Source organism: Geotrypetes seraphini, chromosome 5 (genome assembly GCF_902459505.1).
Source record: "Geotrypetes seraphini chromosome 5, aGeoSer1.1, whole genome shotgun sequence".
In the NCBI taxonomy this organism is placed as follows: Eukaryota; Metazoa; Chordata; class Amphibia; order Gymnophiona; family Dermophiidae; genus Geotrypetes; species Geotrypetes seraphini.
Window position 1 is genome coordinate 215,177,083 of NC_047088.1, and position 18,866 is coordinate 215,195,948.

Genomic DNA, 18,866 nt, shown 5'->3' on the forward strand with positions numbered 1-18,866 from the left:
GCTGCAAAATTAGGTTTATTAACTCCCCTGTCCCCTTCCTCACCCCTGCCCCCTCACAAAATATTTTCCACAGTGCTTAGGCTAAGACCAAACATATCATACACCGTGTGCATGTGACACCTGTTTGACAGTACAGCGCAACCCAAATGATCCAGAGAAGCTCTTGGACTTCAAAATATAAAATTAACAGATGTTTCAAGTGTCAGACATTATGACAATTTCACTTGCCTATAAAAGCTAAATAAAATAAAACCGAGGAATTTTTAAAAGGGGGGAAGGATGATCTAAATATCCAAAGGCCCTCCTATGAGGCCACACAGACAGTGAGGTCACTCTGGACATGAAAGTTAGGGGCCAGCAAGAGAACACTAGAAACCCAGAGCTTTATTATAACATAAATCTTGATATGGTAACATTGCCAGCAACTCATTCATGGCAATTTTCGTTAAAATGGGTCCATTCTCAAAATGCGCCAGACTACTACTACTAATCATTTCTATAGTACCGCCAGACGCACGCATTAATGATGTAAGAGACACAAGGACCATCCTAAAATAAAGCAAAGCACGGTTTAGGAGAGAGAACAGAAAATGTAAGATACAAGGAAAAATGGAGTGGACTTTGTATGCGATGAAAACCAATCGTATTCCTTTACTTTTAAAAAGAGGTAGCCGTGTTTGACTGGTATAGATGGCAACATAAAGTAACCCATTTATTAAGGCATGAATTTTGAGGATCAGAGCCCATTACCTAATTTATTCTCTTCTGTAATTTCTGTAATTGTAGCAGACAGCAAATGAGCATAAACCAGTAAGCTAAGTAAAGAATTATTCCCTTCCCAAAATATCAAACAGCACAAGAGAGAAAGACACATCTCTTGGAACCAAATCTTAAGAAATTCCCTTGCACAACCAACCTATAATGACAGTCACAAGCTCATTCCCATACACAGCTCATTACGCATAGCAACTATAGCATGAATAAAGAGAAGACTACAGCCTAGTTGGTTACAGCACTGGGTAACAACCAGGAAGGCCTGGTTTAGATCCCACAGCTACTTCTTGAGAACTCAGGCAAGTCCCTTAAGCCTTCATTGCCTCACGGCTTCAGCTTCTTAGCCCAAGGCTGCTTTTGGCGACAGGTGGAAGGCTCCTGAGGAAGGGATCTACCCGAAACTAGGATTAGTAGAGTCAGAATGAATTTTTCCACAGTTGGGATTTACCTGAGCGCCTATTTGATAAAGAAGTAATTTTCAAAAATTTGATTGAGATGAACTATGGACACTATTCTTGAGCTAAGTATTATTATTTTGTATTTTTGATTCCATTTTAGAGCAATTTATTTGGTTGAAGTTCACTGGAGATACATTCTTGTATATATAAATTTCACTTGAGAGCACTTTTGTGTTTATTCACTACACACATGTATATGCCTTTGATGGTGTGGGCGTGGCTTGGAATATAGCCTGCCGATTGATCAAAGACTGGACTTCTGCTTTTGCAGTCGTCGATATAGCTGAACAATCACACTAAGGATACACACACTCATTAATTATTTGTTTTAATAGTTTTCATTGTTCGGTATATAATTGTCTATATCTCCCGTGAACCTCAACCTTTCCTAAGTACTCATTGATGGTGGTTACGCGAAGTACTTTATTGGGTATTTATTAGCTCAGAAATAAGCTTAACATTGTAAGCCCTCCAGAAACACTGAAATACAGTACCAAGTGTGCTTGAATATAGATCACTTCGAGCTACTTCTGAATAAAGTGTGAGCTAAATCCAAATACATACATATATTTCTGCTAAGCAAAGCCCTGATCATTTGCCAAAACCTACTTGGACTACTTGCCGTACTTTTAACATACCTCTCCTCAGGTTTATCAAGGGTTCCAGTACACCTCTTCGGAAAGCTGTGGTAGGATCCTGCACACATGACCGAAGGCTAAGCATGCCCTGCAAATGAGGCTCTCGAATTAAAAGATCTCTGTAGGCTGTTAACTGATGTGAGCGGCACAGTAAAGCTGAAATACTGTGTACAAATTCCGGAACAAGACAGGTATACGTATTGTCTGCTTGGCAGAAGTGATAGGCTACCACCTGAATAAAAATAAAAACAAAAAATCCACACACCCTTTATTATTCCGTGATTAAAGTCTTCATTTGCTAACTGAAATATACATTGTTTGGCCACCGTCCATGAATCCTTAAAACAGCTTTAAAAAAAAAACAAAAAACTTCACAAAAATTCTCTTGCTTTAGTATGGAAACAGAAGTTTATTTTCATATGCAAACATAAGAAACCCTATTGTCATGCTAGAAAGCAACTGTCTGTTTTGAGGTTAGCCCATGGTTTTTATGCAAGGACTAGGAGGCATGCAATGAAGCTACTAAGTGGTAAATTTTAAACAAATCATAAAAAATATTTATTCACTCAACGTGTAATTAGGCTCTGGAATTTCTTGCCAGAGAATGTGGCAAAAGCAGTTAGCTTAGCAAGATTTAAAATTGGTTTAGACCAGGGCTGTCCAACATCGGTCCTTTAAGGGTCACAATTCATTCGGGTTTTCATGATTTCCCCAACGAATTTGCGTTAGATCTCTTTGCACGCATTGTTTTCATTCTATGCAAATAGATCTCATGCATATTTGGGAAAGCCTGAAAACCTGACCTGGTGAGGGCCAACGTTGGACGCCCCTGGTTTAGACAATTTTCTATAAGCCATTATTAAGATGGACTTGAGAAGATCTACTGCTTATTTCTAGGATAAGCAGCATAAAATCCGTTTTACTTGAGATCTTGTCAGGTACATGGACCTTTACTGGCTACTGTTGGAAACAGGATTACTGGCCTAATGGACCTTCAGTCTGTCCAATGCTTATGTCTTATTTCTAAATGTTTTGCCTTCCTTTCACCTTAATATGTGGAAAACATTAAACCTTTGCCATACTACTCACATTTTACGAAAGCTTAATCTTACCACTACCATTAATTATTTCTAGAGCACTACTAGACATACACAGTGCTGTACAAAGTCACAAAGGAGACAGTCCCTGTTCGAAAGACCTTACAATTTAAACTACTGATTTATATTTCCACAGATTGGCCAGTTTAGGCTTCACTTAAACTGAATAGTGGCTTATCTAAAAAACAGGTAATAGATGTTTGGCTGTATACAGAAACACCAACCTAATAAGTTAATATGTGAACCTTAAATAAATAATCTAATAGTGAGTTGTGTGTTTCTTATAAATACTCTTTCATTCTTTTCTAATATTTATTTTAAAATAGTATTTTACTATTTATTTATTTGTTTTTTTTCTTTCAATCTTTTCTTTACCAATAGTGTATTAAAGTGCCAATAATGATGTGTTTATCACTTCATTTGAACGCATATAGCAGTAAACAGCAGCAATAAAAAAAGCTAATGTGGCTTCATAAAAGGGGGGAAGGAAAGTTCCGTTGCTACAATTTTTGCTATTGGTTGCAATACGTATTATATTGGCTAACTGGAAAGATTTCACTAATGTCTCATATAATGAATGGTGGAATACAATTTGCCTATTTGCTAAATATGAAAGGATTGCTGCTGAACGTCGTGGTTCCTTGACCAGATTTGAAACTATGTGGGCGCCCCCCCCCCGGAAGATCCCTGCTCACAGAAACTGCCCACAAACGATCCTACAGCCACTTCATTCCACACCTCTGGAACCAACTCCCCCCCCAACTCAGACAACAGAACTCATTATTAACATTCCGTAAATCGGTAAAGACCCTCCTCTTCAACTAAAGATTTCCTCTGTCTTCTCCCCCCCTTACGCCCCACCCCTCCTCTCTCCTATCACCTCCCCAATCTCTAGTATAATCCTCTCTTACTCTCTCCACTGACAAATTGTACCTAAACACATATAACTTTCCTTAAACTAAACTACTGTATTTCCCCCTTCTCTCATTCTGCTGTATTCTCCCTGTATTTAAATTCTCTCCACAATCTATAAGTCCAATCACTAAACCTGTTGTATTACTTATATGTCTAGTTACTCTCCACTGTGTATGTTCATTTGTAGACCGTTCTGAGCTACTGGGAGGACGGGATAAAAATCCAAATAAATAAATAAATAAATAAATAAACACATTTATGAAACCTTCCTAATCTGACATGCTGTGCTGTAGCCTCCTGCAATGCTGCTATCATTTCTGTTGCTCCACTTCTGCTGTTATGCTCCTATGTATTATTGTTTCTATTATGATCAACCTGATAAGGGTATTTAATCCTGTGTTGGTTTTCTATTGTATCCTCTTTTCTACGTCTGAACAGTCCTACTTTCTTTTGCTCTGTTCTGGTTTTTATAGGATGTTCCTACTGTTCTCTTCTATTTTGCTGGCAGTGTTTGACGAACTGCATCATTGTTGTTCCCAATAACCTGGATTGTTGGTCATTCTTGCCCAATTGTTATATATTTTAAACTGTCAATAAAGATGATTGAACTAAAAAAAAAAAAAGGGGGGGGGAAGGGGTAAATTAGAAGCGCTTACACATGTAAATTTGCGTGAAAGCGCAACTACACATGGAAGTGACACCACTTCTAAGTGTTAAGTGCAGATATTTCCATGTGGAAGCTGCTAGGTTCACGCAGTTCATTTGTTCAACATCATCATCTGTATTTGTAAAATGGTTATTCCCCACTGCACATGCTAGCAAAATACATGTATACTCCTGCAGGAGTACAGAAAAGGCTGATCCTTTTCTAAAATACCAACGGAATTGAGCATTTCCTGATCTGAACGTCTCAATTTTGATCTCCACATTCTATGTAAAATGGGACTAAGGCAATTTTTTTCTGCTGGATCCTATAGTAAAATTTTGCACAAAGTAGAGCTTATTTGCATCTATTGAAAATGTTCTCCTGAGCACTATCCCACAGGAAATCCTGCAAGTTAGTACATAAGCTCCAATAAACTTGAATGAATAGATCTATAATTATATCCATATAAATAGTCTCGCCAACAAGTTAAAAGCATCAAACACTATCATCTCTCTTCTGGGACACAGCATATATTACAGAGGTCTTTGTTTACCTTTGAGGCAAGCTTCTTCACGGGTTCACTTTTTTCCTTATCATTCCCATTCTTCACAGCAGTGGTACCATGCAGATCTGGGTTAGGTGGCAATAACTGAGAGAGTGGAATATCCTGACCACAGTCATTACCTTCGGCAAATAAGAGAACAGTAAAGAAATGCTATTTCTCAGGATTTTACTTTTTGACCTGGGTTTCCTTCTGTTGTCTCCTACTTTCAGCTCAGTTTCATATCATTATCTTTAGTGACAGTTAAACAGTCCCACATTGTTGTAAGCAACTAAAAAACACACACATACTGTAAAAAAAATTTAATTTTTTTTTTACATACTCTTATACTGCATTTAAGCTCATCACTGAATCCCACACTGAATGCTGCAGCAAAAATCAGGGTGGTTCAAATTTACATAAATCTTCCCTCCCCACCCCCTTTTACAAAACCATAGTGTGGTTTTTAGCACCAGCTGCAGCGGTAACATAGCTGTTACCACCTTGTCCGGCACTAAAAACCGCACTATGGTTTTGTAAAGGGGGGGAGGGGGGTAACTAGCAAAGATTAAGAACAATCATCGTTATGGTTTTAATTTGAAGCAGTCTTATTTTTCTGCTTATTCTTGACTCTTCTTTTAGTTTCCTTTCTGGCTCCTCTTTCTCTATATTTTAAAAACTTATTTTCTTCACATTTTTTTTCCATGCATGTATCTTTCTATACTCAGGCTGTCTGTAATCAGCTTATTACTTTCTTTTACCTCCTCTTGCCACTTATATATCTTTTACCATCCCTTCATGTCTTTTCCCTCTATAATGCCCTTTTCTTTGTTTCATAGCTTTTCTCACGGTCTGCTCCACCTCCCTCAACTCCTTTCTCACTTAAATCTCCTTTCCTAATCTTTCATGCACATATTCCTATCAGTGCCCATGCACCTTCTCTTAGTTCCACTGCCTCTGCCCAAGCTTGTATCCCCCCTCTCTCAGGCTCTATTTCCCTTGCAACTCATATCCTTGTCCAGCCTGTCTGCACTCTTCTTACTAACCTCTTGGCCCCACTTTCAACTTCTCTCTCCATCTCCTTTCCCCTCAGTTCTTTTCCTCTCCCAGCCAAGATCCCTTTCTTCAATTTCTCTCCCACCTCCTCGTGGTAATATTAAAAGCTCCCAGCCAGTATCCTTTTTTTATAGCTAGCCTTTCTTCTCTTTCAGACGCTCTAGCACAGGGGTGCCCACACGTTTTGGGTTTGCAAGCTACTTTTAAAATGACCAAGTAAAAATGATCTACCAACAATAAAATAAAAAAAAAAACACAAAGCACAGAAAATGTTAATTATCATTTATATTCCAGGGTTTTTTCAGAGGTCAAGGCAGATGACTTTATGCAATGTCACCTCAGTAACAACTATACAAAAATAGACAAATATACCCTCTCCCTTTTTACTAAACCACAATAGTGTTTTTTAGCACAGGGAGCTGCACTGAATGCCCCACGCTGCTCTCAATGTTCATGCACTGCTTTCATTGTATGATAATAGATCTCATGCATATTCACTGAGGAAATCCTGAAAACCCGACTGGATTGCGGCCCTTGAAGACCGACATTTGACACCCCTGGGTTAGAGTGGGTTCAAATCCCTCGCTGCTCCTTGTGACCCTGGGTAAGTTACTTAATCCCCTCATTGCCCCAGGTACACTAGATAAGAGTTTGAGCCCATCGGGACAGATAGGGAAGTATGATAAAGTACCTGAATGTAAACCACTTATGATATAATTGATATATAAATAATTAAATAAATTAGCTCTGTTTAGTGTGCGGAGTTAAAAAAGTTTGAGAGACACTGCTTTAGCAGAAGGATAAAGATACCAGTCTTCACTACAATCTTTTGAGATTTACTGTAACACATGTGATAAAAGCATGCAGAGACATGCACATACCGGTAGTTGTTCTAATTCATGTAACAATTTTACACGAGTTAACATACTTTTTGGAGATGAATTGAGGCTGCTTGAAGCAATTTGTCTCATGCGGCTGCCATGGCAGCTGAGGGCTACTAGCTTTGAAATTATAGCCGTCTTCCCAAATCCTACATTTCCAATAATCACGGCACCCCTTTCTTCTGTCAGCTCCACGTTCTTCAGCTTTTCATCTATAGCGTGAAACAGCCAGTTCCTTCCGATAAATATTGAGTCTGTTGTTATGCTAGGTACCTCAAACAATAAAGGCTTCAGCATAATGTCCTGTGGCTTGTAAGGGACAAACCGTGCTGAGAGGCAGATGAAAGAAAGGTTTATTAGGAGGAATACAGGTCATGATACTATTTCTTTAGTAACCGTACTTATAAAGCAGAAAATACTAAGAATATGCTGAGAATATTAGTATTACATTTATAAATAGTTTACCATACAAAATTAAAATCAGGATGAAAAGACTAACATTTCATACTAATAAGCATGGCTGTAAAATAAGTTAAAAATAAGACAAAATGACCTTAATATACACAACTGTAAGTCTAAGTTCTTTGAAAATAAGTACCATACTGCACCAAGGCCATATTAGCAGGGAATTTTCCTGCAAGTACAAACAAACCCTGAGCATAACTAAATTAACACCAACATACAAAAAAAAAAATAGCCTCCATCCATTTTCCTCTACTGCTCCATACATAGTACCTTCACTAATTTGGGTGTATTTGTTATAAGGCTCTTTTTGGTTTATTACCTTCCTATTTAGCATTTTATTTGAAATTGTTCACTTCATTAAAATTTACCAGAAATTCAGGTATGTTCCTCTTCCCTACCCCAAGGGCCTGCCGTTACAAGACTTTCTTGGACAGGACATTGGAATATCAGGCGGGGAAGATGAACTCCTGGATGATTCCGTTGACTGTTCAAGCCAATTCTTATCCTATATTTAGGAAATTATTGAAAACACACCTATTCAATAAACAAGATTGTTGAGACTTTAAGATGTGTTCTTCTTAGATTCCGCATTTCAAATGTACTTTTTATTATGTTCTATATTTTAACTGAATTTTTATCTGATTATGTATTTAATGATGTAGTAGTTATGATAGTTGTTTTTTCGAAATTGTATTACTAACTGAAATGTTCAGTTTTACTGTTGTGAACCGCCCAGATCTGCTGGTGGGGCGGTATATAAGAAAATAAATTATTATTATTATACTTTAAATTCCTACTGGTGTTGGAGGAACAAACTTCATGCCCTTCTGCTGATGGAACTTAGGGACTTGCAGCTGATCTTTAAGAAGACGAGACGATTTTTATCCATCTGGGGGCCATATATAAACACATTGCACCCACGAATTAGAGGACACATCTTAAACCAGCTGGGTGACCCTTCACTTTCTGTATCTTGAGTTTTAAGCCTTATTGATATATTTTGGGGATTGTTTTATACAATCGCTCCATTCCACATAACTTATATACCAACCAGGATGGGGGGTTACTGTTGCTCTCCCAGGGGTTATAGTGGAGGGAGGAATGGGGGCTTGATTGGTGGGTGATGTGGATGGACTGGGTATTTTCTTGTTTTTTCACTCCTGTTTTGTCTTAAATTAGGGGAGGTGGTGATAACTACACAGTGGGGGATTTTTATATGGGTGGGGCCTTTTTGGCAGTTTGTCAACATATTTTTTGGCTAGCTTACACTAGAAGTTATTTGGGCTTTTGGACTTTTTGGTGGGATTGTAGGAGTTTCGTTTATCTCTTTGATTCGGGGTGACTGTTCTTTATGGGGTTTGGGGAGGGGTGGGAGGATTATGGGTCCCTATGTTGTTGTATAGGCTATTTTCTCTTTTGATTATGTATTCTGCAAACTTGTACAGCTTTTTGACTCTTCAATAAACAGATTTTTCTATAAATTTCCAAGATAATTTTAGAAGTTACAGTAATGATTCCTTTTTTATATTTTTAATAAGGCCTTTCATATTTCTCCTGAAGAAAAGTAAAAACATGAACATCCTTATTTAGGGGCCCTTTTACTAAAGCTTAATGTGTTCTAATGGACATTAGCATGCATTAGATGTTGTGTATCCTGTTTTATACCTATGGACCATGTGGCTAATGTCCATTTGCACCTGCTATGCTTTTGTAAAAAGGCCCCTTAGAATTTTCTTTAGAAATGGAAAAGTAGCCTAATGGTTAGAACTGTGGGCTGAGAACCAGGAAAGCTAGGGTTCAAATCCCACCAACACTTCTTGAGACCTTGGGGAGTCACCTAGGCCCAGATTCTATAAACAGCGCCACATTCGGCAGCCACCCACAAAAGCAGCGCAGATTGTGTATCAATTACACGACGGCGCCTTTTATAGAATCACAGCTACGTCACAGAGAGATGCTGGAAATGTAGGCCAGGGTTTTCAAAATCTACATTTCCGGCACCTATCTGTGAGGAGAATCACAATTATGGAGGCCCCCTACACATGTCTACCGGCATTAACCAGGCCTAGTTTACCCTCAGGTGCCAGTAGACACCTCTGTATTCACGATTCCGGCGCTGTTTGTGGAGGTGCTGTCTTTTTTTCTTTAAAAGAGATTTTAATTGTTTTAAATGATGTGATCAATTATCATGTCGATTAAAGGCAATTAAACCAATTAAAAATGGAGCCATTAGGACACCTAATAGTGCCTAACTAGCAGCACCATTTATAAAATTTGAGCCTTAGTGCTATTTAGGGTGGTGCAGTTTTTGTCCATTCATGTTTGTAGAATAGCTCAAGCTCTTCCAAGTCGTATGGAGACCGTCTCCAGGCTTTTAGGCTACAGTAGTTTTATAAAAAGTCACCTATATATGAAGACCCCCATAAGCCCCCTTTTTTTTAGCTTATTTAAAATGACACATAGGTACCTGTGTGCCTTTATAAAATACAAATAGGAGCAGGCATAAATGTATTATATACAGGTTCTTATTTTGTATGAATCCAATAGAAAATTTGTGTTAAGCTTGAAAACTGCATTTCACAGATGATCCCCAGCTAGCTTGAAAGAGCTTCATCCAGTCTGTGAATACTGCAAAGGGGCCCCCATCAGGAATTAAATCAAGAGAGTGTGAAGTCTTTGCAATAGGAAATACGACTACTAGTTATTATTTCTATAACACTACCAGACACACGCAGTGCTGTACATTAAAAAGGCAAGAGAAAGTCCCTGCTCGAAAGAGCTTACAATCTAATTATAACAGATAAAGGATAAAAAAGGTGAACCTATACACACTGCTCAGGTAGGGAATTACATAGGGAATGAGGAGGTGGATAGGGTAGGGCACTATCGAGGGAATGACAAAGAGATATGGGTGCTTAAAAATGAGTTGGGTTAGGTCAAACAAAGCTTCAAAAAAGTGGGCTTTCAGCAAGGATTTAAACACTAGAAGAGATGGAGCCTGACATACAAGTCAGGCAAGTTGTTCCAGGCATCCAGTGCAGCAAGGTAGAAGGAATGGAATCAGGAGCTGGCAGTAGAGGAGAAGGGTACAGACAAGAGAGACTTATCCAATGAAGGGAGTTCCCAGATGGAATATAGGGAGAGAAGAGAGGAGAGATACTGAGGAGCTGCAGAGTGAATACACTTATAGTTCAATAAGGGGAGTTTGAATTGTTTATAGAAATGGACAGGGGCCCAGTGAAGTAATTTGCGGAGAAGGGCAACATGACCATAACGACATTGGTGGAGTACGAGGCATGCAGCAGAATTCTAAAGAGACTTAAGGGGAGAGAGATGGCTTAGCAGAAGACCTGTAAGAATCAAGTTACAGTAGTCCAGATGAGAGGTGACGAGAGCGTGGATGAGGGTCTTGGTAGTGTGCTCAGAAAGGACAGGCTGGATTTTAGCGACATTGAAAGCATAGCATATATTGTATAGATTAGTGACACAACCTCCTACTTTAATGCAATATGAATTGTATTTTCAGGTAGCAGAATGTGTACAAGGGTGTGAAGAATTTTGCAAAGCAGTAAATATATAAATCTATTTTCATAGTAAAACATAACTTACCTTTGATCTCCTGTTGCACTCTATTTCCTGCAGTATTATGCCATGGTAATCGAATTGAGGTCCGTAGTGGAATATTTCTTTGGCCATCTAAATAGCTCAAGTCTTCAAGCTTGGTTGAACTTGTAGCTATGACATAAAAATATATCTTTTATCCCAGATAATCATGTCTAAACAATTTTAATTGTTTACATCAATAAATGTCCTTGTTAAACTAATGTTTTGAAGATTAAATTGATTCATTTCCATCCTGCCTATCTAAACAGTACTATGGAGCTCACTTTCCAAAAAGAAAAATGGCCAAAAAGTAGCATAAAAGGGCAGATGGACATTCTCTGTTTTCAAACCCCATGTCCAGATGGATTTCTATGCTGTTCGTCTACAGTGCATCTAATCACAAAGTGGGCATGTTAGAGATATGGTTTGGGCAGGACCAGGATGGACTTATGAGCTGGATATTTTTCTATAATAACGGAACATTATAGAATATATCTAGAGCACAATTTGGACATTTGAGACTAGAACTGTTTTAATAAAGAATAAGTGCCAAAAAGGTACCCAAACTGACAACCACAGGAGGGATGACCCACCTTACACCCTCACCGGTCACTGACCCCCTTCCACCCCCAAAGATGTAAATGAAACAATCCATACCTACTTGTAAGACAGCTTCAGTCCTAGAGCAGTCCTAAAAGAGCAGCAAGCAGGTTTCTGGAGTAGCCTGGTGGGAGGTGTAGTGAACTAAAGAGATGGGGACCGAAGTGTACACTCTACTTATGGTAGAATATGTAAGCCTTCCAAATCCCATTCTAATCCAACAATACTCACATATAGGTGACATCTGCAGGCATAAGGACTATTGGTATGATGTACATTTGGATCCAGTAGGTTTTGGAAGGTTCACCATTCAATAGAGAAAGTGTGGTAGATGCTTGGAATAGTCTCCCAGTAGAGGTGGTGGAGAGAAAGACTGTGTCTGAATTCAAGAAAACGTGGAATAGGCACATGGGATCTCTTAGGAAGAGGAGGAGATAGCGGATGGGCCATTTGGCCTTTATCTGCCTTCATGTTTCTGATATAAAGGAGTTATGGTGAGATGTGTACCTCGGACGATTTAGGTGAAGATCACTGCAGTGCCCCCTAGAGAGCCCAATGCTCTGCTGGGATGTGTGTGTGGCCAGTCCACTAGAAATGCTGGCCCCTCCTACAGCCCAATGGCTTGTTTAGTGTGCATTTCTTTTGGATGTGTTTTTTTCAAAAAAGGTTCAAAAAGATAGATGCATACTTTTTTGACTCCATTGTTGTGGGCTAAACATATTAGTTATATTTCCTTTTATATTGTACTTATTTTCTTATTTTTCTTGTCATTCATTGTTGAATGTAATAATTATGTAAAATAAAGAAAAAGAAAGGTAGACGCACTGAGCACAAACACATCCATTTTAGTGAATACAAAATAGATATTTTACAGTTTTGAAAACAGGCAAGTTTGGTATTGGAATTTTGTGTGTGTTCTCTAAAACGTTATGTCGAAAATGTCCCCTCCATGTGAGATACAACCAACATTCATAATATTTTATATACAGAGGTATGCACAATACATACAAACATGAAACAAAACTAAACAGGCTAAACTAGCTCAATGTAAACTATACAAAGAAAACGATGCATTTTAAGTAACATGAAATTTCAAAAGATCCGATTCCATTCAAATCTCACTTGACAGAGCATTCTATGCTTTTGATGCATCTGTGAGAACACCCAAGCATGAAGTTAAGCTTTACCTTAATTTCCCTTGCCAGTGACATAGCTAACATTTTTTGCTGGCAAGACTTCCCTTGGCTGAACCCATTCTGACTCTGACCCATTAATATCCTCTATAATAAAACGCTAGCCGCGCATGCGTACTCCTATCTGCGTGTTCCGTATGTCTGTGGCCGCAGGAGTGCGCATGCGCGCTTAACAGACCCCCACGCTCGCGGCAGCAGAAAAAACTCCTTTGCCGGCTCCCCACTCGCCGGTCTGACCCTCCCATCCCTTCCCGACGTCTGACGGCTCACTTAGTCCTTTGCTGCCCCCCCTTTCCCTTCCCACAGTCCCGACTACGAACCTGGCGATTCCAGCAGCGTGTGCAGCAGTCTTCACACGCTGCTTCGGGCCCTTCTACTGCCCTGATTTGCTCTGCAGCATCTCTGATGATGTCATCAGGGACATGCCAGAGAAAATCAGGGCAGTAGAAGGACCCAAAGCAGCGTGTGAAGACTGCAGCACACACTGCTGGAATCGCCAAGTTTGTAGTTGGGACCGCGGGAAGGGAAGGGGGGGAGGCCGTAAAGGACTAAGGGAGCTGGACAGACCGCAGGAAGAGAAAGGGGGGTAGAGGAAACACTACTGCTGCTGCACAGGGAAGTGGTGTGGGGGGAGGGAAATGGAGGGGGAGGGAATGCTGCTTTGGCTGCTGCACAGGGAAGTGGTGGGAGAGAAATGCTGCTGCATAGGAGGCAGGGAGAGAGACAGATAGATAGAAAGACAGACAGACAGACAGCGGGAGGAAGGGAGACAGAAAGAAAAGAAGAAAGACACAGGGGCAGGGAGATACACAGACAGACAAAGGGGGCCAGGGACAGAGACAGACAGAAAGAAAGACAGCAGGAAGGAAAGAGAGAGACAGAAATAAAGACATACATATATTCAAGCACCCATTAATGTAACGGGCTAAAATACTAGTCATATCGTAAAATAACTTAAAATTTTATTTATATACTACTATACCACCTGGTAGTTCGAAGCAATTAACAGAATTCTCTAAAGGGTGAACAAAAGCAGCACATACTTTAGTACAAAAACTGTCGTCTAAAGGCTGGACAGAGTCGGGGAAGTATATGGATACATAGATCAGTGTTCTATCAAGAACTTATTGTACAAATCCATGTGGTCTATGCGTTCCATAATTTTATTCTTTATAATAGTTTCAACTATCTTGCCTGAAACTGAAGTCAGATTTATCAATCTGTAATTTCTCGATCACCCCTGGAACCCTTTTTAAAAATTGGTGTTTACATGGCCACCCTCCAATCTTCAGGATGCTGCCGTGATAAATAAACCAAAGCCCATAGGAACTGAATGGTCTCTGGCACATTTACTGCAGCAGTATCGCTACCGTGGCTTTGTAAAGGGGGACCTTAGAGATTTAAACAAAACTTTCAATTGTTAGACCAAGCTGTACTATAAACTGGTGTCTAGTAAAAAGATTAGTAAGATGATCTGGGGGTAAAGCCAAACACCCACACTTGGCAATAATCCAAGAAGATGCATTTTGTGCTAGCTGAAGTGGTCTCAGCCTTAAGAAACCCACACAGAATTATAATAATTCAGAATGGGCAAAATTTATTTATTTAAAAGATTTCTTAACCACTTATAACTAGGCGGTTTTACAAAAAAACAATCATATAATCTGCACTACTGTCCTAAGAGCAACCAGGCCCAAATAAAGTTTCAATTGTTGAAGGCAGCATAAATCAAAACATACACATAGAATCAGCTGAAAGCTGCATGAAAATTAATACCAAATATACCACACTTTGCTACATAACAGAATAAGAACGTCATTTAAATTAAGTTCACTAGGGAACTGGAAATACCTAATTGATAAGACAATCATGGCCCCAGCCTTGCTAAGATTCAGCTTAGTAGAGATGCAGGTTCAAACAAAAGTTGAAATCCAATTCTTCGCTCTGACACTACGAGCTTGAGAAATTACCTCACCCTTCACTGCATCAGGTTCAACTTAGAGTGAGTCTACAGGGCAAAAGAAGGGGAATAACGGGCGCCTACACTATGGTCTTGCAGCATCAATAGGAAACAGATATTTTTTAAACAAAATACGAAATATAAACAGAAAAATGCCAGTAATAGATAACTCTTTAAAAGAGAGTAGCTAGAGAAAGTTTTGTTTTAGCAGAGTGGGAAAAAATGCTGAAAAAGAGAGAATAGCTGTGTATGCGAGAGAAGGCGAGAGAAACTTGGCCGAAGTTGAAGGACATACCAGTGGACCAGAGTGGCTATATAGTAATTTGTTTTATGGAGTTATTTCTACACATTGTATCTCACATTTTTGCATTAATGGATATCGGGTTAACATCATTCCGGGACATTTGAAATGGAGAACTAAAGAAAAATTCTCCCCCAAAGCCTCCACTTAAATAATCTCTTCCTCCCCAAAACACCAACCAAGTATTCAGATCCCTGAAATGTAACGTAATCTTATTTGTACTCTAACTGTAATCTATTTGTTATATCACACAGTAACGTACAGTCAATTTAATATCCAATTTGCAAGTTCTTCCGGAATTAATCCAGCTACCTCTCCTCCCTTGTAACCGAAAAAAAACTCAAAACCCAAAACTGTTGTAACTTCACTGGAAATGTCCAGTTAGCTCTTTTGTAATCCGCCTTGAACTGCAAGGTATAGGCGGAATAGAAGTCCCTAATGTAATGTAATGTAATGTAAAAGTGGACATACATCACTAAACTAAACTAAACCTTAGGCTTATATACTGCATCTTCTCTATAACAATAGTGCTCGGCACGGTTTAGAAAATTAGAAAAGAGAACAAATACAATATGAATTTGAAATAGTATGGAGAAGAGCGAAATTTACAACTTTGAAAATAGCCAGGTTTTCAGATGTTTTTGAAATAGTTGGAAAGCATCCAGATCGCGCAGTTGAACAGAAAAATTATTCCATAACTCAGTAATTTTGAAAAGTAGAGATTTCCCTAGTTTGCCAATGTCGATAACACCTTTAGACGTTGGAAATGACACTTTACAACTAACAGATAAGTGTATGTTGTTATTCTAGTAAAGGGTTTTTTTTCACTTATTTAACAGTCTTATATGCATATTATGGATGTTTGGTAAGGATTAAGGAGAACAGAGTGGAGTAATGATGGTTCTCTAAATCATAGGTCTCTTTTTCATATGACCAGTATATTGGGGTACTGAGCATACTCATAATCATCACAATAATAAGATTTAGATGTGATTATACAAGAAGTTGATACACAATTAGATCTATACAAGCACCGTTTTGGTATTTGGGTGTTGTATGGGAGAGAAGGGCCACACAGACTGAGACTTTACATTATTTCTCAGCTTCAAGAGATCTTTTGTGTCTCGGTAATACTGGGATGATGTAACTTACTTGTCTACTTAATCTGTTACTTTTCCTGTTGTCATGCAGGATTGAAAGCAAAAGCAATCTTTTTATAGTAATTTTAAAGCCCTGGATATGTGAGAGGGTGACAAAGGGCCATTTCCCTCCCAGCAAACAAAATTTAAGAGCATGCTCAACTAGGTGATGCTTCCACATGTTTTTTTAAATTTGGGACAACATTTTCCATATTAAATTACCAGCTGTATGTAGACAGGCCTGTGGCATAGAACTTAACCAATCATATGTGCTAACATTTGAAAATAACTGGAGGTGCAAAACACAATATAAATGACCACTCCCTAAACATAATACAAATTGCCGCTCCCTAGACACAATGAAGGAGCTTGTTTAATACTGGGGATGCTCAGTCCCTACTAACTCCCTCAGAGCTGGTTCCAAAGATGCCAACATCCAGAATCTGCTATTAACAATGTTGTACACACCTACAATATTCCTTTCCTTCAATCCATTTATCACTTAAGTCTTTTTCCCTTCAATACTACAATGTACTCATCATTGGCTCCATCTCCCCATTGCTTTACAGACCTTTGGTATCTGCCCTGCTGGCAGTAAAGTACTAAGCCATTAAGACCCATAAAGGAAGCACTCTCCAGACAATAGTGCTTCATGAGCATGTTTAATTCATTTGCTTTCTATCTACTGCAAACTAATATTGTTTTGTGAGCAAACTGTCATCTCAAAAGACATTAAGCTACTGAATAATGAACTGCTAAAATCTGTAGTGGAATCTCTGGCATCAATGCTTGGTTTGGTACCACGTTGATTCCAGGACCTTAACAGTGTAAACTATGACTTAAATTAGGCTTGCTTTGGTGTTTCCCCAATTTTTCATTCCTGTTAAGGAAGTCTTGAGTAAACAACAATGACAAAAATTGATTATTTCTATAGCACTTCTAGGCGCATGCAGAACTGTACAGTGGAAGTGCAAGAGACGGTCCCTGCTCAAAAGAGCTTACAATCTAATTATGACAGACACACAGGACAAAGAGGGAGTCGGAACTTAGTACTCATGTAGGGACTCGGAAGGGGCTGAAGGGGTGGTAGGAGACTATAGAGGGGACATTGGTAGGGTTAGGATTTAAACACAGTTTCAAAAAAGTGGGCTTTCAGCCTGGATTTGAATACCGCCAGAGATGAAGCCTGACTTAACAAGCCAGGCAGGTTGTTTCAGGAGGGACTTGTCTGACGAATGGAGTTCCCAGGGGAGAGTATAGGGAGTAATTGAATTTGATGTTAAATTTGTAATTGTACTGCAAACTATACTGTATATTATGGCTCTGGGTCAATATCACTGGTATTCTGAGTTATTAAATTTATTATTTATCACAGTCAGTACAAAAGGGTCATCTGTGCATAATTTTCAAGGGGCCAGAAGAGTTCTTATGAAGGATAGAAAAATAAGCACCTAAATGTCCTCAAAAAGCTATGTTTTGCTGGCACACTTATAATCCAAGATAATCACTACCCAAGAATAGAAAGAGCCATGGAGAAATTTCAATTAGCCAATAGAAATGCAACATTGTTTAGGAATATACGGGCCAATATTCAAAGAGAATTAACTAGCTGTAAACAGCTCCTGGCCAGTCAAATCACTTGTTTGGGGATAACCAATCATTTTTGCTAGCACCTGGAGCTCATTTTCAAAGCACTTAGACACAGAAAGTACCATAGAAACCTATTGGGATGCAAGTTTTAACCAGTTAGTACTACTGAAAATGTCTGGTTAGTGCCTATCTCAAAATAAGCTATTTTGAGGAGGTTCAGGGGTCGAATGAGCATATAGTAAACCACAGCCAGTTAAGTGATGAATATTGGATTTTTCCAAATATTTTTTCCTGTCTTCATCTTTCTGTGATCTTTTGTAGTTTATGAAAGCTAACCTCTTTTTTCTTACCTTTTCCGCTACTACGTTTGAGAACCAAAACTGGCCTTCTTTTCATCCTACTTTTACTTACTTTCTTTACAAAATGGTTTGTTGCCCTTATATTAGCTCCTTTCAGTTTTGCCCACGACTTTCCTACTACTTCCAGATGCTCCTATCCAGACAACAATTCCTTAACGTAATCCCACAGCTGAACAAAGTTGTTGTTGTTGTTGTTTTAAATTTAGAACTTTTACTTCTGAATGAGCCCTTTCTACACCTGTTTTTATATTAAACCACACCATGTGGTGATCACTGGATGGCCAGATAATCACCCACTGTAACATCAGAAATATTTTCCCTATTTACAAGCACCAAGTCCAGTATGGCCTCATCCCATTTGGGTTCCATTACCAACTTCTGGAACAGTTCTTGTAGAGAATCTAGGATCTCCCTACTTCTAGAAGACCCTGCAATAGGGATACCCCAATCAACATCTGGTATGTTAAAATCACTTTAGTAATACTTCCCCTTTGACAACTATATTCTGAATATCTACCATTAAATCTCTGTCCACTTCCTTTGTCTATGAAGGAGGCCTGTGCATCATACCAATGTAAATACATTTTCCATTCCCTCTTTCCAGATTGACCTACTGTCTCTTCCTTACCCTGAGGTTCCTGCAATTGTGT

At 38.9% G+C, this 18,866-nt stretch overlaps 1 protein-coding gene across 4 annotated transcripts in view; it reads right to left on the minus strand.

The window, feature by feature from the left end:
* TANC1 (tetratricopeptide repeat, ankyrin repeat and coiled-coil containing 1) overlaps positions 1-18,866 on the minus strand; it is a 294,220-nt gene that overhangs the window by 72,589 nt on the left and 202,765 nt on the right. For all 4 annotated transcript variants that reach the window (XM_033945447.1, XM_033945446.1, XM_033945448.1 and 1 more), the window contains 4 exons: positions 11,081-11,206; positions 7,054-7,335; positions 5,082-5,212; positions 1,871-2,102 (listed from right to left, as the gene is read on the minus strand). In XM_033945447.1, coding sequence (XP_033801338.1) covers positions 1,871-2,102; positions 5,082-5,212; positions 7,054-7,335; positions 11,081-11,206 — 771 coding nt within the window. The remainder of the gene's footprint in view (positions 1-1,870; positions 2,103-5,081; positions 5,213-7,053; positions 7,336-11,080; positions 11,207-18,866) is intronic.